At 47.7% G+C, this 27237-nt stretch overlaps 1 protein-coding gene across 1 annotated transcript in view; it reads right to left on the bottom strand.

The window, feature by feature from the left end:
- The window catches only part of Dclk3 (doublecortin like kinase 3), a 45365-nt gene that overhangs the window by 9352 nt on the left and 8776 nt on the right, over positions 1 to 27237 (bottom strand). Inside the window, exon 2 of the mRNA XM_050139644.1 lies at positions 11989 to 13838. Coding sequence (XP_049995601.1) covers positions 11989 to 13838 — 1850 coding nt within the window. The remainder of the gene's footprint in view (positions 1 to 11988; positions 13839 to 27237) is intronic.

The raw sequence follows: 27237 nt of genomic DNA, 5'->3' as shown, positions 1-27237 counted from the left end.
GCCCACTGGACCAGTAAAGACCACATGAAATGTTCTGGGAACTCAGACTTTTATTTGAAGTTGCGCTGTGTTCAATGTCCTGACCATGTTCTCAGAACATCACATCGGTTTTTAGATGATTGTATGGGTCTGTCTAAAACATAGCACGCTGCTCTTTTCTCTTCACGGCTGAGCTTTTCCCACCTGGAACACCAACCGGTGCTGAGAAGGACCCGTGTGGTTCAGACTCCAGCTTTCACAGTCAGGGTTTCCTCCATAATCCCAGAGTTGTCTATTCTTATTTTATTATGTATCTATTTGTGAGAGGTGGGACACGGGCATGCATGTGTTTAGATACAAGTACGCATGCACACATGAGGACATTGGCTGTCCTCTCCCCCCCCCCCCCCCGCCCACCTTATTTAATGAAACAGGATCTCTGACTGAACCTGAAGCTTCAGCTAGGCTGGTTGTCCAGCATGTTCCTGGTCCCTACCTGTCTCCATTCTCCCCCACAGCGATTACAGGTACACAGTCATACTCAGATTTCATGTGGGTGCCAGGGATTTGAACTCAGGTCTTCTTGCTTTCATGGTAAGCACCGTTACCCACTGACCTGTCTCCTCAGACCACTTCAAAGCCGCCATTCACTTCACTATATGAATGGCTTTGTTCCACTCAAGGGTATGCAGCGTGTGAATGCTTTTGGTTTGGTTTTGTAACAGGTACTTTAATTCTTTGCTTCAGAACACTTCCTGTCTCGCCTTCTGGTCAGACCTCCACCCAAACAGGAATTCAATCTAATACATCTTCCTGCCAGATACTTGTTCACCTTAGATCCATCTGTGCTGACGCAGAAGTCCATCCCAACCTGCTTTCTCAACATCCTTCTCTGGGGTGACAGTGAATGAGGACACATTCATTCCAAAGATGGGAAGCAAGGAGAAAGACACCACACACACACACACACACACACACACACACACACACACACACACACACATGCCAGCTTGCTTTCTGACTTCTCTAAGCTTGACCCCAAGACTCCTCACAAGTCCTTATGTGACTTGGCTTCTGGTGTAGGGGAGGTGACACAAGGGTTCTCATTTGACCAAGCAGCCAAAGACCCCATTGAACGTCCACTCCAATACCTCTGTCTCCAGGCCTTTCTGACTTTCCTGGGTGTGGAAGCCAGCCTGCCCTGAATCACCTGTCCATGTCTCAACTAACCCCTAACCCACATCTCCAGGTTTATCTAAACTACTCTTTTGGACCATGTTCTTGCTGGGCTGGTCCAGGCTCTCTGCCTGCTAGGATGCTAAGAGGCGGCTGCACACAGCATGAATGACTGACCAGGTTGTCTGTGTCTATGTCCTCCTTTCCAACCACACCAGAGTGTCCTTCTATAAACCCTGGTATCCGCACTAGTAATGCAAGCGTCAGATGACCGCACTTGTGCCCCCAAAGCCTCACGACCAAAACCTCAAGAGACAAAACATTTAGACAGGGTATCACGTAGACCAAGCTCTGTAGCTCGGGATGACTTTGAACTTCTGGTTTTCCCACTTCCAGACCCCAAGTGCTAGGATTATAGGTGTGTACTCCATGACTAATTAATGCAGGGCTGGGGATCAAACCCAGGGCCTCGTGTGGTCAGCACTCTATCAACTGAGCTACATTCCTCTCCTTCGAGAGATATCTTTATTTTTGTAATCAATTTGCCTCCACTCTGCATTCCATAGCACATCAATTTAAACATGGTTATACAACCTGACATAGGCACACACATGTCCTCAATCCCAGCACTCAGGAGGATATGGCGTTCCAGCCAGCTTCCACTGTACAGCCAGAAGAGGACAGCAGAGTACAGCCCAACAGCTAGGCTTCTAGTAGGTTTGTGTATCTCTGCTAAATTCCTGCTTGAATCTTCATGGTCCTTTGGATCATTTCCCTCCTAGTACATTTTCAACTAATATGGACTGGGACAATCTTAAAAACCACATCATATCAAAATGCCAATGCCGCAGTCTAATCTATGCTGGAACATAAAGGTACCATAATCCTTGGGCATCATTTTTACAGCCACACTGTTCACAATAGCCAGGACATGGAACCAGCCTAGATGCCCATCAGCAGAAGGCACATGTACACGATGGGACTCCATGCAGTCATGGAGAAGAACGGTGTCCCGGCAGGTCAGACAAGAAAAGACTAGAACTGGACATTATTGCCTTAAGCAAAGCTACCTGGACTCAAAAGCAAAGGCCACATGTCTTCTCAAACACAGATCCTAAACTATATTTTTATATGTGTGTATATGTAGAGAGACTGAGTATGCGTCATTCTAGAAAAGAGACCCTTGAGAGGAGGAGAAGGGGCTTCACGGGATGGGGAACAAGGATGAGGGAGATAAAGAAAGAGCAATAAAATACCCAAGGGGAAGGGATCAGCAAGAGGTAGGCAGAGGTTCTAGGCCAGAGTATGGGGAAGGGTGATGAGCAAAAACAAAGGGTGTGTGAAAATGCCCTAATGAAACTCACCACTTTGTACCCCAATTTGATTTTTTTATCAAATTCTAGCCAGGGAAACAAACTCAGCTTTAACCTGAATATGCTAGGGAGCACAACAGCCCGGAGCACTGCAGCCTAGAGCTCAGCAGCTGGGATTACTGCAGCCCAGAGCTCTGCAGCTGGGAGTACTGCAGCCCAGAGCTCAGCAGCTGGCAGTACTGCAGCCCAGAGCTCTGCAGCTGGCAGTACTGCAGCCCAGAGCTCTGCAGCTGGGAGTACTGCAGCCCAGAGCTCTACAGCCCACAGCATAACAACCCAGAGCACTGCAGCCTGGAGCACTGCAGCCAAAGAACTGCAGCCCAGAATTCTGCAGCCTGGAGGACTGCAGCCCCAAAAACTGCAGCCCAGAATTCTGCAGCCTAGAGTACTGCAGCCCAGAGCACTGCAGCCCAGAGCACTGCAATCAAAGCTCTACAGCCTGGAGCACTGTAACTCAGAGGACTGAAACCCGGGCAGCCCAGAGCACTGCAGCCTAGAGCACACCCAGCATCTGGCTCAGAGGGGTGGCCTATTGAGGAAGGACAGTTAGACATGAGTGTTTCCTGGGCTGGATCTGATAGCTTCAATATTCATTGCACCACATTCATGTCACCACTGTGTCGTTTGAGAGGATGAGAATCAACCCCAGATAAGGAACAATGGCTTCTCACTCACCCTGTTCCTCTCTCAGAGATTAGTTCCCCAGCCCACAGAATGGCTCCATTATAACATATGTCAAATCTCCCAACTTAGAAAACACAGCCCATATCTGCACATCCCTTCAGCTCCTGTTTCTGTTCAACGTTGTGATCTCCTTCACAGAGAGAGAGAGGGGGGGGGGAGACCCCTTGAAATAGATGTCTGTATGTACTACATGCAGTTTTTCACCGCCCATGATACCCTGAACTCAGTCACGCTCCCATTCCTGTAAGTGCCATGGAGTATCCTTGAAAAGAAGACCCTCACACTAACTCGCTGCAGATCGGAAACCCCAGAGCCCTCTCTCCTCGCCCACCATCCCAACCCACTCACAGATCAGGGCACCACCCTCAAGGTGACCGCCTGTCCTTATTCACCTCTACTGAGCCACCCGAAACCAACCTCAGTGTCTCCTGCTCAAGCCCCACAAGGAGCTAACCACGGCCCTGGCCGCAGACTCCTCCCTGGCTTACATAACCGCCAACAGACAGGACTTTGAGAAGAAGATGAAACCCATCCTCCTACAAGAGATGGAGCCTAGGGGGAACTAGATCTTGGAAACTCGTGGAAGAGATTTGCTGAGCTGCTTTCTCCAACTAAAAGAATTTTGAGAAATACAATCTTAGAACCTCAAAGGCCTCACCAGAACACATTCTGCTAGGAAGGTAAGAACAAGATATTGCCAGTATTTTCCCTAAAAAAAAAAGACCTGAATTAAAGGCCTGTTTCATTTCACTTCCTTCTATTTCCCTATTATTAATAATATATAACATTATTATATCAGAAATATATTATATTCCATATTATTGTTGAAACCCATGTTTCTTGGATTTAATAAAATCTAGCCTAATGAGATATTCTGCATAGTTATTACCAATTTTTAAAACTCCTAATATTTGGACATTAACAAGAAAACAGGGGTATATGTCTAGCTTCTCGCTAAGGAGAAAAGAGTTAGTGCTAGCAGAAGAAATGCCTTGTGGATCAGGGAGAATTACTACCACAGAGTCCTTGTCTATCACAGCAGAAGTGAGAGGAAAAAAGAATGCAGGGAATTAAGGTCAACAAAATTACAGAAGAGCTCTGCTCTAGAGGAAGAGTAGGCAAGGAACGCCTTAGAATCTTATTATTTTAGACGTCCCTTATCACCTCAGGGGCACATTTCAGCGCATAATCCACACCCAGTCACTAGACAGCTAGGCAAATCTACGCCATCCCAAGACCAAGGAGACATCAGAAGAGAACCCGTCTTTGTCTTCACCCAAGCTGTGACCTGACCCCACCACACAGCCACCATTTCTCCAGCTCTGAGTGCTCAGAGCTGTAGTCCCTGGGTTGGGGAACAGCGATGAGATCCAGAAAAACAATACTCCATACACCAACTGGAGGAACAACTGGTCACAACCATCTCATTCCTCCCAACGCCATTCCAGAGCAACACTGACTCTCCATCCCCTCCCACTGCAACAGATGCCTCCAGAATGACTCTGCGCCAGCCTGGAGTCTCCTCCACCGCTCGCATGCTCGCCCAGCTGTCTTGGCCGACTATATCCATCCTGGGTGAGTTGGTCTAACCGCCATCTCTTGTCAGGCTCCTGTGTCTTTCTCCGTCTCTCTCCAGGACTCAGTCAACACTATCCCAACCCCTCCAGGAATCCCATGCCGGTAGAAGAAGCCATTAACATGGCTATTTCTGCAAGCTGGAAATTCTCATAATTAAAACTTGGCTTGCAAGATCCCAGGAGTCTAAAGCACCCTAAGGGGAGAAGAAGTGTAATATCAGGAAACGAGATCAGTGGGATCTGATGAACCTGGCAATACGGGCCCGAAACGCTACTCCGGGGCCTAATTAGCAGATGTAAATATTTCTGTTGATTAAAACATCATGATAAGCAGCTACGTTCATTAAGAGCTCTTAGTATGCTCAGAAAGTGTCTGCAAAAGCAGCTGCAGTTACAATCCACTGCTCAGTCAGAAGCTGATGCTAAAATAGTCATTTTCCCAGGTTTAGCAAAGACAGGTCTAACAGAGACCCAGCAGCCATCCTTTAAAGGAAGGAAGCATTCACGTGACAACATGTTTAGGTAAGCAAAGAACACTAACTGATGGACGGTGATCACCATGGCAACAATGATGAATATTGAATCTTGGAAAACCAAACCAATTTGCAACGTAATTATCCTAACAACACGCTTGGAAATGAGACCCAGAAAACCAGCAGTCATCAAATCCGACATTAGCTTCATCTTTGTCAGAAGAAGAAGAAGAAGAAGAAGAAGAAGAAGAAGAAGAAGAAGAAGAAGAAGAAGAAGAAGAAGAAGAAGAAGAAGAAGAAGAAGAAGAAGAAGAAGAAGAAGAAGAAGAAGAAGAAAGCCTGGCACTGGATAACATTTAGGCTCCTGACATAATACTTAGCCAGAAAAAGAACAAACATGTTTCATAAATGTGATAGACATACCTGTTCAATGAGGGCCTACTGACAAACCACCCAGGAAGAGCAGGGCATTATCTCTTCCAAAAAAGATGGCTCACACATAGCTTTCTGATGTTTTTGAATCCATACACGTATACATGTGCACATACACATACAGAGAGAGAGAGAGAGAGAGAGAGAGAGAGAGAGAGAGAGAGAGAGAGAGTTTTATTTGGAGAAAATAAAATAGGCTTTTTAAAAATCATAAGAAGTCCTGAATGCTAACTCAATTGGTAATAATGAACAAATCGTGTCTTTGAGCTGTAAAATTATAGCTATTTACTTGTGCAAGCTTTGTACACACACACACACACACACACACACACACACACACACCAAAGACATGAACATGGCAGGGAGAGAGACTAGGAGACTGGTTGGGAAAGAACGAGTGAGCACCATCAGGAGAGGACGGACACTTATGGGAGATGAATCTGCTCATAAAATATTCTGCACATGTATGCAAATGTGAACATTTTTAAAAAGAAAACTTACAGCTAAACTGCAGTTTGTCCTGTCACACACACACACACACACACACACACACACACACACATTCTGCTGCCTCGAAGCACTGAACGTGTCAGCTGTAGTTAATTCCACGAGGAACAGTGCCTATCTGGACTTACATAGATATGTATCCACACCTTTACCATATCTACTGCCCAAAGCAACTTCACATGCCCAACCAGCCACAGAGCTCACTCTCCAGTGAGAGCCTGACAGCAAATCCACCCCCCCTTCACACTGCGAGAACAACCTGAGCCCCACCGATTCCAGTACACTGTTAGAAAATACAAGGTAAGTCAATTGTCCCCAAGTGGAAACAGTCCTGGGGGACACCTGATCTCACGTGTGTAAACTGTGGCTGTGTATAACTGATAGAATGCGTCAGTAGACATGTGTAGGAAATGTCAAGCCCACAGGACCTACCCAGGGCTCTCATAGGAATCTCTCCTGCTTAAAGGAGTCAGTGAAAACAGAAAGAGCAGGGCTCTGGACATCATGCGTAGAAAATGCCTCAGCTCAGACCCGAAAAACAGAGACAAAAAATGGGTGAGTGGCAGGCCCTGTAACTCAGTTTGTAGAGGCTTGCCTAGCACACATGAACTCCTGGATTTGTAGGCGGTTGCCTAGCACACACAAACTCCAGCGTTAGATCCCAGAAGCACTTGGGAGATGTAGGCAGGAAGCTCAGATGTTCAAGGTCATCTTCAGGCTACACAGCAAACTGAAGGCAAGTCTGGCATACACCAGTGAACACATTAGCCAAAAAAAAATACTGATAATAATAATATTTTTTAAAGCATCAGAGAAGTGACAAGGACAACCAATATAAAAATTCCATTTCTCTGGTGAAGACTAATTCGGACCATGCAGGCAACCAGCCAGATTGTTCTTGCAATTCTATTAAAGTTGGCAAAAACATGAGTGCCTGGGTTAATGGTCAACATAAGCCTCATTTCACTGGAAAACGAGCTTGTCTCGTTCTGCCTGCAGCCTGCTCATAGGGGCAGTTCACAGACACAGCTCTGCAGCCCTGCAAATGGAAGGAAACATGCTAAATTCCTGACCCCTTTCCCCATCCAAAAAACAAGTGGCTTATTGGCATAACTGTCTCCATGCACTATTGCCTTGTCTCTGAGTGCACCTTCATGATAAGTGTCTGGGGACCATAGGCCTTTAGATGCTGACCTCAACGGAATCAGCAGCCAAAGGAGTGCTTGTTGTTTCCCAGGTAGCATGCAATGGCGGCATCCAACTAACGTCTGTTAACTGTCTCTGCCAGATGGCAAAATCGTTCTCAGGTTCATGGTGGAGTCTGAACAAAATTGCGCCTGTCTTTCCAGCAGAGAAGGAAAAAACGAAAGGAGATGTTGAGCCGTGGAGACGACTCTGTTGACTAAACACTTGTTCAAGCCTCATGATGTGAGTTCAATCTCTGGAAACCATGTAAAAAGCCAGATTCAGGGGCATATGTGCAATCCCAGCACTCCTACAAGAAGGTGGGGACAGAGACAGGAGAAGTTCCCAGAAGATCCAGGGCCAGTAACCTTGGAGGACACAGAAATAGTAACAAGAAAGACTGTGTACTCTTAGCCACTGAGCCATATCTCTAGCCCCCTAATAATTTTCTTAAAATGAGAGATATGGAAAATATCAGGTGTGATCAGAATCTGTCAGGTGTGATCAGAACCTGTCAAGTGTGGTCAGAACCCATCTGGTGTGATCAGAACCTGTCGGGTGTGATCAGAACCTGTCGGGTGTGATCACAACTGTCAGGAACAGGGAACTGTGTAGCCCAATCTCAGATCGGGATATGACTACCTGTCCAGCGGGCAAAGCATCTGTGGAAACAGACTCTCGGTTGGGCAAGAACCAGTAGTCCACATGACAGCGTAGGAATTTTCAAAATTCGTGCAGTGTGCAGGTTCTTTTCTCTCTCACTATACTGGTGATTCTTTGGGTGGATATTAGTTTCAGTCACATGTGCAATGGCTCTAATTTTCCCTGGAAATTCTATTCTTTCTTGAATATTTTCCCCTAAGATTCAACAGGGGGTGAATGCTTCTCAAATCTCTTATCTGAACACTAACTATAAATCCCAAGCCTGGGAACTTTTCTGACTCAAGAGAGACAGTTAGATACATATGAGAAAACAACACTTGGAGCATTAACCGTGCCTCACAGTTCTGCAATGGAGAATAGGGTATGCTTACACACAATGGGCAGGCGGGGGGACCTCAGGAATGCACAAAGGGCCAGCTCTTGAGAGTACGTTACCTGCACAGCAAGCATAGAATCTGGTATGCTCCCAGAGGAAAAACTAACTATAGTGCAAAATGTGGGGTGGAGAGATCCATCTTTACCATACACAGGAGCTTACATTGGTGGGAGAAGTATGGTATAATGGGATGGGGAAAGAGGGCTTAGTCAAAGCCTGCCTTTTACAGAGAGACTGAGACATGGGGCCCTCTTGTAGAAAAGGAAACTCTATAAAAATATATCTTGCAGACATGAAAAAAATCTGGGTTTGAAAATGTTGTCCTTAAAGCATTGTTCCCATGTCTATTACGTTTTAACTTTGTAATCGCAAGTCGCTATCAGCTGACAGTGTGCAGCCAGAGCAAATGTGTCTGGCTCCATATTTAGTTAGGCCTGCAAAAATGCTAAATTCTATATCTAGAATAAAGTTATTCTGGGGGTGGGAAGGTGTACTGGAGACACATAAAGGGGAACAATGGGGGCATTCATAGTGATCACTATGTAGTCCTTAAATTATGATGTATTTCTTAAAGTCAAAAATAGAAGCCAATAATAAAGCTGTTTATGTAACCCTGGTAAGAAAAACTCTTGATAAGTATAAATAAAGACAGCCTGAGCTATTCGGAGCCACATGAGTGCAACTCACTTGCTGATCAGAAGTTTTCCTTGTGCCGATGCCCCTTCCCCACCTCAGGACCTGAACCCAAGCCAAGGCTAGACCAAGAAAATGAGACAAAGATTCCAGATGGTGACAGCGTGAGATTTGTTGTCCTGACCAAGACTCCTAGGGGCATACTTATAAGACATGTTGGGTTCATTAGCTCACTGCAGTAAGAGAGAATACTTGGCTGGGATCCTGGTCTGAATCAGAGAGCACCCAAAACACTTAGAAGGTTGGAACTGTGTTGGGTGATTAAGGACACTTGCTGCTAGAGGACCAAGCATCCATGCTTGGCACCTCACAACTGCCTGTACCTGCAGCTCCACGAAAACAGGGTATGACTTTGGGTTGGACAGGGTCCGGATGAGTCATTCTATGGTGTCTCGCAGTCGAGATAGGGCATTGGCCTGCAGGTGGCGGCACACACCTTTAATCTCAGCTCTCAGAAAGCAGAGACAGGCTTATTTATCATCTGAGTTCATGGCCAGGCTGGTCTACAGAGCGAGCTGGAGGACAGCCAGGGCTACACAGAGAAACCCTGTCTCAAAAAACAAACAACAAAAAGATAGGCCATTAAAAAGACCCTGCTAGTCCTTGAAATAACCAACGGTGACCTTCAAGTCCTGATCCCCCTGCCTCTTCCTCCCAAGTGCTGGGGTCACAGGTGTGTAACACCACCCTGGCTGTCTATGATTGTGTGTCCTGATTACTTCTGAAGGTGGGAAGATGAAGCAACAGTCTCTGATAGTCGTCACAGGGACACGTAACCACATTCACAGCTTGAACAATGATTCCCGACATTATGACAAAGGGATTTGTTTTTGTCTTGATCCACCCAAGATGCTGAGTGGCCCTATGGGAAGTATGTGTACTGTGACATTTTTATGTTTAACAAGGGAGTGCCACAGCCAAGGAATCGTGTGCTGACTCCATGGCAGGGGCTGCTGCTTTTCACGTGTCTGTTCTCACTCAGCCTCCCAAGATACTGCTGTTAGTGTTCTTTTCTTATTAAATCAGGAAACTAGAGCCAAAAGGATGGCCCATTGAGGATCCTTGACAGACCAACCTGGAAACGAAGTACAGGTAAAAAGTGCGAATTGATTCCATAAAGTTGTTCTCTGACCTCTACACGTGATGCCATTTCATGCATGCCCCATCCCCACCTCTCTCTCTCCCTCCCTCTCTCTCTCTCTCTTTGACACACACACACACGTGCACACACATATGCACACACATTGATATTAATATTAATAAATAATTTTAAATATATTTGGTTGCTTAATAATGTATATATGTGAGTATATTATCTGTGTGTGCATGCATACATGTGTTCAGTTTAAAAGCGGTGTTGGATCCCCTGGAGCTGCAGGTACAGGCAGTTGTGAGGTACCAAGCATGGATGCTTGGTCCTCTAGCAGCAAGTGTCCTTAATCACTGAGTCATCTCTCCAGCATCAGTAAAATAAATAAATAAATAAATAAATCAGGAAACTATGTGTTATGCAGCTATTTCCTTCTAATCAAAACCTTCAATCTTAGGTCAAAGAGGAAGACTCTTAAGACTCATGAAGCTTAGAAAGTTACAAGACACAGGAAGTCCGTTTTCCCTCCCATCCCCATCCCTCCCCAAGGTTTTATGAAAAGTGGCAAACACCTGCTAGAGGAGAAGAGAGTCTCTGCAGAGCTGCCCTAGGCTGAGCAGAACCCCAGGGTGTAGCTTGGGTGAGTCTTCACCATCACCCTTGCTGGGATGAGCTGGGATACAGCTGCCTTTTAACTTCCCACAATCCTCTAGGTAGCTTCTCAGTCACACTCCTCTAGGTAACGCTAACAAAATCATTGGTCCACTAAGCTAAACTTGGTGGGAATCATTTCTTTGCCTGTCACTTGTGACCTGTCTGGACTGCACAGGCTTTTGTTCATGTCTACCTAGGAAAAGTCACACAACACTGAGGTCCAGAAAGGATAAGGACTTCATCTAGAGAAAGAAACCAAGAAAACCAGGAAGCAAATTTGGGGGATTTTATGTCAATTTGGCATAAACTAAAGTCATCCTAGAAGAGGGAACCTCAAATAAGAAAGTGTCTCCATAAGACCAGGCTGTAGGCGAGCCTGTAAGGCATTTTCTTAATCAGTGATTGATGGGGGAGCATGCAGTCCATAGCGGATGCACCCCTGGGATGGTGGTCCTGGGTTCTATAAGAAAGCAGGTTGAGCAAGCCATGGGGAGCAAACCAGTAAGCAGCACCTTCCATGGCCTCTGCATCAGCGCCTGCCTTTCTCCGGGTTCCTGCCCTTTTTGAGTTCCTGTCCTGCCTTCCTGCCGTGTTGAACTGTGATGTAGAAGCAAAAGCCAAATTAAGCACTTTCCTCCCCAGTTTGCTGTTGGCGGTGGTGTTTCATCACAGCATAGAAGCCAGGAGCCTCATGCAATGCTCACACAGGTCTCTCCAGCTCTGCAGACTGGAAACTCCTTGGCAAAGCATTGTTCTCAAAGAGGACTCAAGGAGGGGGTCAGATGGTAGCTGCAAAGCTTGAGGGAGAAGCCACCACCAGCAGACACTCATTGCCTGTACTAGAGGATGTGCAAATGTTCAAGAAATTAAGTCACATGGTCACCATCTCCTAGGGAAGAGGAAACATTTCCTGACTTGTTTAAATCAAAAGGCTTATATTTCCGTAACAATCAAAACAAATTCACTCAGCAATTTAGGAGCTATAACCAAAGTTTTACGTACTGAAATTAAGCACATTGAAGTACCATAATTCTCTAACATAAAGGTAACACAGGGTGGGCAGCTGCTGTTCCTTCCAGCCTACATTTTATAACCCTCTCTGCTAACAGCCAAACTCTCCACTTACCAGAAGGTTTTCCGGTTTCAGATCCCGGTGGACAATCTTCTTGTCGTGCATGTGAACGAGGGCCTTACACAAGTCTGTGATCATGAGTGCAGCATCGTGCTCTGGAAACTTGACACTTTCGATGATGGCATCAAAAAGGTCCCCTCCCTGAACATACTCCATGATCAGGAAGATCTCGGCTTCCGTTTCATAGACCTCGTGCAGTTTCACTATGTTGGGATGAGAGAGACTCTGAATGATCAAGATCTCACTGTCGACTATGTCCTCCTTACCCTTCAACTTGGACTTGTCAATAATCTTCATCGCGAAAGCCTGCTTGGTCTCGCGGTGTTTGCACTCTTTCACGACAGCGAAGTTCCCGTCTCCAATGACCCTCCCGATGTCGTAGTGCTTCTCCACATCAGCTGAGATGATGCCCAGCGGCCGCAGCTTCCGGCCACTGGGCCGGTCTGGCTTACTCTCTTCCAGCTTCGTCTTCGGCTCCTTTTCTAGCACCGTCCTCCTTCCTCCTGACATACCCGGCTTCTTCCCGTGGTCCGCTTCCTTCTCCTCCCCTCGGGTCCTGGGGAGCTGTGGGGGTTCAGCCTGGTGCTCCCTCAGGAGCCAGGCCCCATGTTTGTTCCTGCATGTGTGCCTGGAGTCTTTCCGCGCATCCACCAGCCCGTCCTGTAAGGCTGGTGGACCTTCTGCGAGGTCCTTCTGGGTCCTAGCTACTCCCTGAGAGTGACTTTCCTGAGGTTCGGAGCATCTGTTCTCTTTCTTGTCTGAGTGGTTGCTGAGTCTCCTCAGCTCCTGAGGGGGATTCCTGGGGCTGCTCCGATGGTTCTCGCCCTTCTGCCCTTCCTCTCCATCCGTGGAGTTTGCCTCAGAAGCCCTCCTGCAGCTCTTGGTCCTCACCAGCTTCTCGGAATCCCACTTCTGACCCCTCCCCAGGTCCAGCTCACTGATCCCCAGAGGGCACGGCTCTCTCTGCAGGCCGTGAGAGAGCTGCAGTTCTCTTTCTCGCTTACACTTCTGGCACCTGACAATCTCCCCCGAAGTCTTTTCAATCTCCAGCCCCAGATGCTTCTCCCCACCTGCATGAGTCTCCTCCAAAGTGGCTTCCGTGGGTGGTGGCAGGGCACCAGGTTCTGGCTCCTGTTTCCCTCTTACCCACTTCTTCTGGGCCCTCACCTTGTCTTCCAGGGCCAGCTCCGTAGGGGTCTTGCCCTGATGACTGGTGACTGTCCTGCTTCCCATAACCTCGTTACAGTTTCCCACCTCCCCACAGCGGTGGCCTCCTTTCAGAAGCTTGCTGGGAAGTCTGTTCCTCAGCCTTGGGGACGGGGCTCTGCTGTGTGGGGCCAGGGCAAGGGCCCGGTTCTTGGGATACAGCTCCTCCATAGCCAACTGGATGCTCTTCAGGGTGAGAGGCTCCTTGCCCATAGCTATGAAAGCATCGCCTTCCCTGAAGAAGTCCGACACGCTCTTGACCTCCCGGCCCTTCAGGGTGAAGAGCTTCCGCACACGGTCATTCTTCCATCGTGGAGAGCCCAGAGCTTCCGAGATGTCTGCTAGGAGCTGCTCAAAGGTCTGCACCGACCGCCTGTTGAGGAGCAGGGTGGCCTTGCGGAGGGGCTGCCCACCCAGCTTCACCACCGTCACTACCCTGGGCTTCAGCGGGCTGTGCTCAGCACGGACTGAGTGAAGGCCACTCTGAGGACTGAACAGGGGCATGATGGCACCGCGGGGCCCCAGGACGGGTTTCTCCAGAGGTCCTCGCCCAGCAGGTAGCCAGGAGCCTTGCAGCTTTCGCTCAGAAATCTTCGAGCTTAAACATTTTAGAGACTGGTCACATGGTCCTCGGTGGCCTGCAACAGGAAAAAGACAAAGGAGGCTAGTCAAAGTGGGCTTAAAGAATCCTTTGGACTTCATCAAACTTGACTGATGAAGGACCCGGAAGTGTAACTCAGTCACAGAGCAGCTGACCTGCACATGAGAGGACTTGGGCTCTATGTCCCAGCCATAAATAGGTAGACAGACAGACATATCCATTATATTATATGTAATATATATTCTACTGTCACTGTTTAAGTATATGAAATGGCAGAGCCTTTAAGCATTGTTGTCTTAGTTCCAGTCTCCTCCATGAGAAAATAGGACCTGGAACTGAATCAGCAGAAGGATGAGGTGGCTCTTTTGCAGGGACCTCCCCTGAGCCAGGCCACACTTGGGACCTTCTAGAGTCAGAATCTGGTCCATTGGACACAAGTTAAAGCCCCAAACTGTCTACCTAGGATGCAAGATGAAGCTAAAACATCCCAGAACTTAAGGGTCTCCGATCTTCCCCATCCTTAGTCCAGCTATATTTTCAACTCCTACAAGAAAGGCGGTAGGAGAAGAGGGGATGCCCAGGATGTCTCTCCTGAGTGACCCCTATGTTTATAGATGCGGGCAAAGTATTTGTGCTTCCGTTTTCTTCATCTATACAATAGGATTTTCCTCCTGGTTTTGCAGAGTAAATAGGAAAGTGATGAACAAATACTAATATTAACAAATATTAACAAAATACTGACACTTATCAGAACTTACTTTACAATCTTAGTATTGGTTTTGTGTTATCATTTCATTCAGTTGAGGTACAAGTCTGTAGGCACAGCTCTGCCTGGCATCATAAACAGGGCTGGGCCAATGCGGGGGGAGGGGCAGGGTTAAAAGCTCTAATTGAGTTTGCAGAAAATGTTGCTGTAAAGATTTGATTTCAACCCATATAAAGAAACCTCATTCTGTAGAAGGTTTTTCTTCTCTTGTTTAAAGTAAGCTATATCTCAGTGTTACAAAGTGCAATTAACAGGAACAGGGTACAAAGCCCTGAATTATCCTAAAAGGAAAGAAAGGTGGTACAGTACCACAAGCTTGTAACCCGAGCACTGGGGAAGCTGAGGCACAAAAACTGCCCTGCGTGAGACTGAGGCTAGAGCCTGAGTTCCAGGCTGGCAGGCTACAAAATGAGACCTTGTCTCAAATAAACAAGTCGGCACAACAGCACACAACTTTAATCATAGCACTCATGAGTCAGAGGCAGGGGGATCTCTGTGAGTCTAAGGCCAGCCTGGTCTACACAGTGAGCTCCAGGCCAGATGAGGGATACATAGTGAAATGCTGTCTCAAAAAAGTGTGGTTAGAGAAATGGCTCAGTGGTTAAGAGTATTGGCTGCCCTTCCAGAAGATTCTAGGTGCTGGATTGCAGAATTCAACATACATACTTCGTTGGCCACCAGGCATGCACATGTTGTACATATAACCATGCAGGAAAATACCCACACACATAAAATAAAATAATAATAACATTAGTTTTAAAGGGTTAATATTGGGGTGGGGGAGGAGAAATGACCCAGTGATTAAGAGCACAAACTGGGCTTGCAGAGGACTGGGGTTCGGTTTCCAGCACCCCGGTCACACATGCCACCCACCTGTGAGTCCAGCTCCAGGGAATCCAGTTCCTCCTTCTGGCCTCTCAGGGGCCAGTATTCACATTTGCACAAACTCACACCCACACACAAAGATTTTGAAATAAAAGAAAAATACTTTTCAAGTAACTATAGAGTTCAAACTTTCTAATACCTGTGAGCGTATTTGAATCCAGCACATCAGAAATCTCACTCGTGCAGAGATGGACAGCTTGGCCCACATGTCCACACAGAATGTGTTTTGTTTTTTTTAATTATAACATACAATCTGTTCTGAGATGATTTCTATCCAGGCACGTTGTCGATCAGATGACAGAGTAGTAGCTGGCGCTGATCTTCCCACATGCCAGGAATTTATGAGCTTGACAATCACAGTTACAGTTAGGAGATTTATTTATGGACATCTGTTATTCTTCTCGCAGTCACCCTGCCTCGGTCGTAGGCAGTGGAACACTGATCTGAACGCCCTGCGTTGCAGACCTGAAGAAGGCTAGGAGGAAGGTGACCAAGAATGTACGTGTATATGTGAAGGGTTGATAAAAATAAGGACATTGTCCTTTTTTGTTTTGTGCTCTTTATGTGAGGTAGAACCTTGATTCAGACTTATCAAACTCTTGGTTGAGAAGTCAAAGTCTAGGAACAAAGAATGCTTATCTCAGCCAATATCCCATAAAGAGCATTCCCAAGTAGGGGTAGAGAAAGGACAGGGTAACTCAAAGGATCAAATACTGGCTAGGATCAGAGGCCACCCTCCAGGAAGCCAAGATGCATATTGAATACAAATACAAGAAGAGTTTCTAGACTACTGAGAACTCAAGAACAATGGCAATGGGTTTTTGATCCTACTGCATGTACTGGCTTTGTGGGAGCCTAGGCAGTTTGGATGCTCACCTTACTAGACCTGGATGGAGGTGGGTGGTCCTTGGACTTCCCACAGGGCAGGGAACCCTGATTGCTCTTTGGGCTGACGAGGGAGGGGGACTTGATTGGGGGAGGGGGGAGGGAAATGGGAGGTGGTGACGGGGAAGAGACAGAAATCTTTAATAAATAAATAAATAAATAAATAAATAAATAGAATGCTTGAAGGACAGGCGTTGACTTGAGCCTTCAGCACTAAATGGGGTAAAGACCCACAGTAGTGGGGCTCAGGACCCTGCCATGGAGTTGCACAGGTTGTCCATGTGGTCCTGAGGTTACTACAAATAAATGCAAAACTCCAGGGGGAGCAGAAAATGCCAGTTATTTGAAGAAATGATCAGTCTCTATATGACAGTGTCTGACCAAGGGACAAGACAAGCCTCAGCTGGGGAAGAACAGGATTGGGATGTGGGAAAATAGGAAGCCCTGAAGCAGCCCTGCAAAGCTAAATTCCCAGTCCTGCCTTCAAAATCCATGGACTTTGCAAGAGAAGCATCCTCTATTCCAGGGAGGAAGAGAAGAAGGGTCCTCAGAGGACAACCAGGCAGACAAAAATCCATAAATACACTGGCGAAGGTGGGCATTCATCATGGAAAAAGGCTTAGAAAGACCCCAGAGAGAGGGCAGTGTGAAGTGGTGCTCATGAAACAGGACCAACACTGGGTGGCCTCTGCACGAGAGAGCAGCTTAGGAGAATGAAGATATGAGCCATAACAGGACCTGCCCCCTCAAGAGCACAAACATTGCAAGTGCACAGTATAGGTCCTGATGAGCAGTTTGACCCCAGGTACCCAGGCCTGGGTGGAAGAGAATGGATTGTCAGGATAGCTATACTTAGACATCTTCAGAAGACTCCGCCCAAAGTTTTCATGGATCCCGGGAAGTTAGAAGAGCGAGCTGATGGGACCACATCTCGGAACCAAGAAGACAACCCAGGACACGGTCAAATGGAATATAAAAACAGAACAGTTCGGTTTTCACAACAAAGCATCAATTATGTCCAGTCCACTGCCTAGACACCCAGCTCACTGGAAACAACATAGTCCGAAGAAAGACAGAGAACTCAGCTCCTCACCCTCCCACTAACACTGGAGCTTACAGAGTTCTGGCTTCAGCAAGGAACTAGGGATCCCCAGGGAAAATGCAGCTGTGTTGGTGACTGTATTTGTTGCTTTTCTTGGAGCTCTGACAGGAAAGATGACAGAAGTGGCTGACAGAATAGAAGGTTTATTTCGGCTCTGGGATATGGTCTGCCATTTGGGGAAAGTCGTGGAAGCAGGAAGGGGAGGAAGCTGGTTACATTCCATCCATAGCCAGAAAGGAGAAAGAGATAAAGGCTGGTGTCCAATCTTGTAGTGATATTTCATCTGTATTTAATTAAAATGCCTAGAGTTCAGAGTAAAACAGCTGCACTGATCAGCCTTACAGATCAGGCAGTGGTGACACACACCTTTAATCCCAGTAGCCACACTAGTTTGCCATAAAACCAGGCCGTAGTGGTGCACGCCTTTAATCCCAGCCCTAGAGAGGAATATAAAACAGGAGGAGACAGCTCTCACACACAGTCTCATTCTGAGATTCCTGGAAGTAGGATCATCATTTTGGACTGAGGTAAAGGTAAGAGCCAGTAGCTGACTGTTTTGTTTTTCTGACCTTCAGATTGAACCAATTTCTGTCTCTGGGTTTTTATTAATCGTGCTACATAATCTGCTCTTTTTGTCAGCCCAGGACTCCTGCCCACGGCCTGGTGCCACTACAGTTCCTGCGGGTCATCCCACCTCAGTTAGCCTGAGTTGGAGACGTCCTCGAGAACACACCCCTAGATTTGCCTCCCAGGTGACTCTAGACCCGTTCAAGTTGACAATCAAGATCAGCCATTGCACACCTTCTGTCACAAGCAACAGTGTCACTATTTGGAGCAGCAAGCGTTGTCATTGAGCAGACCACCTACTGAATGGGCTGGAGCTGAAGGGAGAAAGACTTTGTGATCAAACACTCACCTTCCACAAGGAAAACCATCGAGGAAAGTGTGTCGAGGACAACTAGGCAACAGCGGTCCATTTGCTCCAAGTTGGGCCAAACTTCCTTTTGTGACTGCAGCCTCCAGTGTAGAACCAGAAGACCTCCATTAAATACTAAATCCACCCGAGTGAGTCTCATTAGCTGAGAGCATGCAGTAACATGCTACAATCCCTTTGGGTTTCAATTTTTCTGCCTGCCTGCTATTTTGTCATTTTGGAAGAGAAAAATTCATTGAGAAGATGCCTTCATCAAACTGGCCCATAGGCACATCCAGGTGGCATTTTCTAGGTTGTTGACTAATGTAGGAGGGCCCAAGGCCACTGTGGAAGGTGCCACCCCTGGGCAGATGGGCCTGGGCTGTATAAGAAAAACAGCTGAAAGTGAGCCTGGGAGCAAGGCGGTAAGTAGCATTCCCCTGTGGTCCCTATCTCTGCATTCCCGCTCTGATTTCCTTCAGTGATGGACTATGATCAGGCCATGTAAGCCAAATAAACCCTCTCCTTCCCAAGTCGCTCTTGGTCATGGTATGTATCACAGCAATAGAAAGACACGTAGGACAGTCCCAAACAGCCACAATGTCTCATTCACACTGAGGGAACCGGCGTCCTGCTTGGCCCGGATGGGCTCTCCAATGGCGCAGGATTTTCCACATTTGGGGATGCAGAGGCAGACAGATTTCTGTGAGTTCAAGGCCAGCCTGGTCTACAGAGTGAGTTCCAGGACAGCCAGGGATGTTACACAGAGAAACCGACCTCTAAAATAAACAAAAAAAGGGGGAATTGGCGTTTTAAAATACCCTGTAATAGCAAATACAAACTAAATAAATAAATAAAAATAAAAAGTTACCGCACCTAATAGAGAATAACGAACTCGCTCTCCCTAACAGGGAAATTCCCCTTTATATGTTCCCTGTTATTGGCCTTTCTGTTCCTGGTGATTTCCCCAGATGAATTGCTGCAGTCTGCAGATTCAGCGCTGAGACTATTCACTGAGGAGGCAGAGATGGGGAGGGGGACTGGAAGAAATTTCCCTTCGCACCGAGTCACTTGCTCTGGGCATTTTCCAGACACTGTTTGGGAACAAACTCACTCCGCTCACTTGTGGGTCTGCAATCAGAGAAACATCTGTGAAGTCACAGTTAATAATGCAAACACCCCAAGGAGAGTTTCCTAAAGGAGTTTTAAAGCTGGAACATGGCCTCACAGAAAGCTGCGGAAATGCTTCCGTTCTGTACTTCAGGAACCCAGCCAGCATCCACAGGATGCAAACTGGAGTCACTGATGAAGAAAACCAAAGTATCATGGTGCTTTGTATACACTGCCATCACTGGTGACACACCAGGCTCTCCCACACGGCGTCACCTTTGATCTTTACTGCCCTAGTGACCGTGACTGAGACACCCAAAGGGAGATTAAGTTTGTTTCTCTGCTATTGTCTTGGAAGTGTCTCTACTTTGCATTGGTTTTATCAGCTGACCCACTGGCAACCATGTCCCTAAGTGCCTGCCAGCACAGAGTCCCAGCACCTGACAGGGTCTCTGTGAGTGGCACCTGCCAGTCCTTAGTCTATTCTGCCTGACTATTTTTTCCTAAACTGTTAATGACAGCCACATGAGAAGGGCTGTGACCCCCATATTGCTTCCAGTATTCCTGGGGTCCTTCTTTAAGTACAGGGTCTCATGTAGCTCAGAGTCTTGAACTCCCTACATAGCTGAAGATGATCTTGAAGCCCTGATCCTCCTGCCTCTACCTCCCAAGTGCTGGGATTACAGGTGTGTGCCACCACGCCCCACTTCCGGAGCATCTCGGAATGAGCATACCTTCCTTGTTTTAAAGGTCTAACCCTGGCACCTTTCAAGTAAAGGGAAGTGCCTGTCCCTTCTCCCTAGACCTACTAGCTCACTCTCAGCTGGTGCCCGGTTCCCACCCATCACACATCACAGTGCCACTTCCAACTCTGCCACAGTTACTGCCTGAAACTCCTCCCCCTCCTGCAGCCAGAAAGCAGGCTTCTCTTTCCTGGAGGTCCCAGGACCTCAGGAGACAGCCTACAGACACCCGAGGACAAAATAAAAAGATACCCTAGGACAAAAAAAAATGGAGGTACCCAGGCTCTGAGCTCTCCCCTCCTGTATCTGCTGCCTCCTTGAGTGCCTATGTTAATAACTAAGCCAGCAGCTTGCTGTTTAATTTCCAATTAGCTGTGTCTTGTAGTCCAGGCCTTCCTGCATGTCAGAGTGCACAGAAACCACCTGAGACTTGTTAAATGCACACTGGTATCCGACCAATCTTCTGGGGGTGAGCCCCAGAATTTGCATTTCTCAATAATCAATGTTACTGGTCCCTGCCCCACACTCCGAGTAGCAAGGCTAGAGAGTCAAAATCCAGGGTATCCTAGGAGTGTTGCTTGTCTGCAAGTGTTTATTTAATAGTGAGGAACTTGTGATATTATCAAAACATGCCATGGAGAACAGGGACAAGGGATGTAACCCATGGTTACCTTCCATAGGGAACAGCCAACAGGCCAGACTTGGGTGTACACCTTTATTGGCACCAGTTGTCACAAGAGCCGGAGGCTACGGAATAGCAGGGAAGGCATTTTTGTGCCCAGGCTCCTGAGTTCCTGGGAGAAGAGGGAACAGAAATTGGGGTGTAGGTAGGCTGGTAGGGTACTAGCACTCATGAGGTCTGGATGTAGGGTGCACATCTGGAATACGGCACTTGGGAAATGGAGGCGGGAGAATCCAAAGTTTAGTCATCCTCCAGTACATAGCGAGTTTAAGACCCCAACTCAGAGAAAAATAATGGGGGACAACATGGCACTCAACCCTGTTGGTTTAAGAACCTCCGAGCTACGGGGAGAAGCGGGGGAAGGGGCTACATTTCCAAAGCTTGCATGAGCTCTGGGCCCCAGGTGACCAGATACAGGTGAGAAGAGCCACCCCTGCCTGCCACCCTGCACAGGACCAGCAGAAACCGGGAAGAAATGGTGACAGCAATAAGTCAAAAGAGGGGGGGTCAGAAGTTGCATAGCAACTGGGGGAAGAGGAGGAGCCACAGGAGACTTAAGTGGTTCAATGCTCTGTGGACTGAGGTTGCAGGTAGAGGGCCTGTGTGAGGAGATTGCTGGGACTCGGCACACTGGGCATTGCTATGAACATGGCCCCGTTTGCTCCCGGAGCTGGCAGTCATGGTGATCCTTCTCTCCCGCTCCCTTTCCTCCCTCTGGGCATTTTGGCCATTGCCTGGCAGGCTCTCCCCAGCTCCTCTCTGCTCTCACTGGTTCTGAAGTGGCCTACACTCTACTTGAACAGTCTCTTGGCCAGCGTTCTTCTCACCAGTCTACCGCGTTCGTCACGTTGTCTCTCTCTAGGACACTTGAGGAGGCTGGCCTGCTTTGAGTCCGCAAGGGCCATCTCTGGGGACAGCTGCTCTTTCCTTCCTGTCCTTGGGTTTAGTGTTTCCTGCCAGTTCACCTACAACTACGCCCCTGAGGCTTTGTCACCCACTGCATGAAATCCCAAAAGGGTGGAGTTTCCATGCCCTGAGGTTTCTTTCTTTGGCCTGAATTGTTAAACCTAACTCGAGCAGAGGAGATCTTAGTAGCTTGGCTGAGTGCTATGTAAGAAAGGCTATTCGGAAGGACCACCTTGTGCCCGCTTCTCTTCCAGCCATATAGATGCTAGACCACCACTGACTCGGGCCATCTGGTTACTCCAGACTCCCCAGGCCACTGGTCAGTGTCTACAGCACTTCAGACACCCCAGGCTGGAGGGAGACTTAGCACACTTCTCCCTGTTAGGGTCTAAAGGTAAGATATAGCCCCCAGATTCCCGTGTTTGAACAACTGGGCCCCCAGAGAGATCCTGTTTGGGAAACTGCAGAAACTTTAGAAGGTGGAGCCCAAGGGAGGAAGCAGCTCCTTGAAAGGCCCTGTCCTCTCTCCTTGTTCTGCTGAGATATGAGCAAGGGCCTGTTGCGTGCCCCTGCTGCCGAGAAGCCATCAGTCACCACACCTTGTCTGCCACAGTGGATTCTATCTGCTCAAACCGTGAGCCAAAACAAACTTTGCTTCCCCAGAAGTTACTTTCTGTCAGATGTTTGATGACATAGAAAAGTAAGAAGTACATTCCCTATAGGGCTACAGAAAGCACTAGAAAGGCCAAGTCCCAGGGTTGGACTGGTCAGTGGGTCACTGACTCCACAGTAGGGCACCTGCCCAACATGCCTATGGCCATGGAGTTCATCCGCAGCACCATTAAAATAAAAAGTAAAATAAAAATAAAATTTAAAAAAACCTTCAAGATTTCTCTGTGAAGCCCTGGCTGTCCTGGAACTTACTCTGCAGACCAGGCTGGCCTTGAACTCAGAGATTTGCCTGCCTTTGCCTCTGTGGGTTGCATCACCACTGCCCATCTGCAATTTTGTTTTTTAAAGATCAAACTCACATGTCTTCAATTCCTCAAGTCTGTTTGGATGGGTTAGACGGATACAAAGACACCTGAACCATCGGTCAATACCTGCACCTGGGACTTGTCCCTGGGTTGTGTGTGTATCTGAACCGAGAGAGTCCCCCTCCCTGTTACTGTACAGAACAGAAGAGCGACGTGGCCTGAAGATTCTTTAAATGGCCACTTTTTTAGAGCGAAATGTGGTGGTGTACACCTGTAATCCCAGCCCTCAGGATATTGGGGCAGGAGGATTGCCACGACTTGGAGGCTAGTCTGAACTACATGGTGAGTTTAAACCCTTGCCCCCAAACCCTCTTTTAAGTGATGTTGACTTCCTAGTAAGACCACATCAGTGAACCACAAATAGCTGAATAGTAAGCAATTAGAATAATTTTAACAAGGGTGTTTCAAAAATATGCAGTTTTATGGGGATGGAAAGGTTGATCAGTGGCTAGGAACACCTGATGTTCTTGGAGAGGAGTAGAGTTCAGATCCGCGCATCAACAGTGGCTGCTCAGGAACACTGTAACTCCAGTCCAGGGGGTCCAGTGTCCTCCTCTGGTCTCTACCTACAGAGACCTGCACGCATGTGCCCATACCACCACACATACATATAATTTAAAAATAAATATTTTAAATATAGATTTCATTCATATTCATGAAAAATGAATGGTTCATGTGGGAAATAGCGGAGCTGGTTGCAAAATAAATAATAGGTAAATGTTTTGAATGATTTTGTGCCAATTAATAATACAAATGAAATGTATGAATTCCATGGAAGACAAATATTGCCACGCTACACTGTGCTGTTATCTGAGAGTTGGGTACACCTGATTGGCAAGACACTTCTCATAAATATTCAGTAACATGGTGGTTTATGTGATCTTTCTGGTAACAATCCCTAAGAAGGCTTGTGTTGAAATAGAAATCCTTTGTCAACAAAAGTAAAGTCACAAATCCAGTCTCAGGAGGACTGTGTAGGGTGCAAAAGCTGTCTGAATACAAATATTTGTATATGAAAGCATCTATCAATAGGCAAGCAGCCCCTGATAAATATACAACCACAGCTGCAGCCAGTGAGCAGACAGCAGTCACCACGCACACCATCAGCCGGCACTGAAGCAACTCTTCGTGGCGCCTGAGTCGTTTTGAACAAGAGTTCTGGTGCATTAGGTTGTCCTTTGTAATCACGAATTAAAACAAACTTTCAGGGTCTGCGGAGATAGTGGAACAGGTAGCAGGGTGGTAGTGGCGCCTACCTTTAATCCCAGCAGAGGCAGGCGGATCTCTGTGAGGTCAAGGCCAGCCTGGTCTACAAGAGCTAGTTCCAGGACAGGCTCCAAAGCTACATAGAAATTCTGTCTCACAAATAAAAACAAAGCAGAAAATGGAACAGATACTAGACTCAGCAGTGGGCATCAACGCCTCAGCAAAACAGCCAAAGCTCAGCTTTGCCCTAGCTGCAAAGTCAGTCAGCATCCCACAGGGCAAAACACAGTCACATCCTGTTCCCAGAGCTGGTGATAAACAGGTGAGCGTCCTGATGTCCCTGCAGACAGACTGAAAAAAAAAAAAAAACTCTCTAAAGTGGATGAAGAGTCCAAACAAAAGAGATTGTCGGCATAAAGCAGACTAAGAGAAAGCATTTTCCCCCTGGGGCGGGATTCAGATTAGGTGTGGTTTTTCTCTAACCTGAAGAAGGAAAAGGATGATGGACACTCGACACAGCATCAGGTGTCCACAGAGCACCCACTCAGAGAAGCAGGGGCTGGGAGAGCATCACAGATGCTGGCAGGATCCAGCATCCCCCCTCTGTGGCACACCCTGTAAAGACGGGAGTGAGGTGCCAGCCATAAGCTCTGGTGTGTGCAGCAAGCAATCAGCACACTGTGACCACAGTGCCACCAAGGCAGGATGCTTCCCTGCAAGAACAGTTCCACCACAGAGCCCACACCACTCTCTGAGGGCATCAAACACAGATGGCCTCAGAACCTCCAGTCACCCCTAGCAGCTCCTGGCTTCCCTAGGGAGTGATGGCTAAGTTTCTTTAAAAAACCTTTCGATACTGTTTCTTGCCATGTGGCGAAAGAAGAAGGAGAAGGAGAAGGGGAAGGGGAAGGAAGGCGAAGGGAAAGGAGAAGGAGAAGGAGGAGGGGGGAGGGGGGAGGGGGAGGGGGGAGGAGGAAGAAGAAACATGGCTTGCAAGAGTGGAGTCTACTAAATAAATGGATTTGCATACCAAGTTATTGCTAGGACTGAGGTGCATAGCAGTGTACAGGCATTAGATGAGGGAAGCCATAGGTGGTATTAATGCAAACAGCCTGCAGCCTGAGTCTGTAACCTTCAGAATGTGCCAGGCAAACATGTCAATCACATACATGGGGTTTTCTACCTTTTTGTCCTCTCTCTCTCTCTCCCTCCTTCCCTCCTTCCTCTTCCTCCTCCTCCTTTTGAGACAGGGTCTCTTTGTGCAGCCCTGGCTACCCTGGATCTTGCTATGTAGATCAGGCTGACCTCAAACTCAGAGAGATGGCCGTGCCTCATCCTCCTGATCTCTGGGATTAAAAGTGTGGGCCACCATGCCCAGCTATTCTGACCCACATTTTATCTAAAACTTTTCAGTCAGTTTTCTGCAAGTCCAGCATGCCTCTGGCTGGTGAAAAGGCCCCCATCTCCAGGTAGGCACTATCTCTAACCCCTGTTCTTGCTCTGTTGGCACTGAGGGCCCCTCTATGCCCGTCTTCCCATGCATTACCTTCTGCCGCCTGACTTGCTCCGTTCACCCGTGAGTCCCACACAGATACTCCACATTCACACCCAGCCTGATCAATGATGGTTGACAGAGAGGCCGGAGAAACACAAGAAAGCTGCCCAAAATGACAACTCCTTGGTGTCACGCATGCCCTGGAGTTCTCCACAGACTCACTGAGAGGTGACCCCACATGTGAGTGTTCCCCCCTTACATACATGTGCACCTATAAAGATGTGTGTGTGTGTGAACATGCCAGTGACAGAGCTCCCAGAGCTCACCGGAGTGCCTTTCGACCGTTTGTTTCATAGACCCCTCCTTTGCTAGGTCCTCCAGAGACCCCACGCCCCACCCTGAGTCATCCGCTAAGGACACACATCGTCCACCCCAGCACCAACCCTCTGTACAGTCCCAACGGAGGAACTGAGATGCTCTGACCTCTGCCCTGGCCCCTCCAGCTCTAATACCACAGTTACCATGACGTTGCTGTGTCGACCCCACTGGCATGGAGCAGACGCTCAGTAATTACGTGTGAGTGAATGAGTGGCTAGTTCGTGGCCGTTATCAGTGGTTGTCCTGGTAACCTAATTTTAAAGCTATTATCCTAAAAAGAGATATCATTGAGAAAATGGAAAGAATGAAGAACATGTAAGGAAGAAAGTTACTAAACTAAGAAAGTGTCATGCCTGTGACTGGCTGTATGAGAGGAAGGTAGTTAATTGTAGGTTGAAGAAACACAATGCCAATCTCCAGATGGAGACGGCTCATGCGTCAGGAAGGCGGAGTTTCTGACAGTTACTCCAGGCAACATGGGAAAAGTAAAACTTTCCTGTTTACCCATTAAATGAACAGATACTTAGTGCTCTACTCCATCCTGCACAAAGTCCACCGTTCGTGATCTCACATGTGTGTGTTCACGTGTGCACATGTGTGCCTGTGGGTGTGAGAGCGACCCAGCGTCTTCCTAATCACTCTCCATTTTATTTCTTATGTGTAATTATTATGTGTGTTCACTCACACACGAGGGTGTACAGCCGTGCGAATGTGTGAGTCTGGAGGTCAGAAAATGTGCAGCTGGCCCTCTCCTTCACCTTCACAGGGATTCCGGGGCTCAAACTCAGGTCACCAGGCTCAAGACAAAAGCGCCTCTACCAGAGGAGCCTTCTCATCTCTCTCTCACTGCAGGGCAACTCACTGCCTGGCTAGACTAGCTGGTCGTCACATCTGACTTTTAACCTGAGTACTGCAGATCTGAACTCAGATCCTCCTGCATGGCAAACACTTGGCCCACTGAGCCTTCTTTCTCTCCCTAACTGTGGCCACACGCCTAAGAGCTCTTAAGAACCCGCACACTGTGCCTTTGTCCCAGCCAGCCTCCTGGAGTCCGGGGAGGAAGCCCACTCTGCTTCTACGCCTACTCCTGCACCTCCACCAACATGCTTCACCGCTTGGTACTGGCCATGAAGAAAATATAAGCAACTAAACAGAGAGAGGCCGGGCAGATGGCTGGTTTTGCTTTATAACAGACCAAACGGTATAGAAAGCAGGAAGCAACCATCACAGATGGCTGGGACACAGGACCCTAGACTGTCAGCGGGCTCCCAGAGTCCCTCCTGGTGAGCTTGGTGACTGTCTTCCTCTCACGGTGTCAACATCTTCAG

The sequence above is a fragment of the Alexandromys fortis genome, unplaced genomic scaffold (assembly GCF_014885135.2).
Source record: "Alexandromys fortis isolate MF-2015 unplaced genomic scaffold, M_Fortis_MF-2015_v1.1 scaffold_36, whole genome shotgun sequence".
Classification (NCBI taxonomy): Eukaryota; Metazoa; Chordata; class Mammalia; order Rodentia; family Cricetidae; genus Alexandromys; species Alexandromys fortis.
This window is presented reverse-complemented; position numbering and strand designations above follow the sequence as displayed.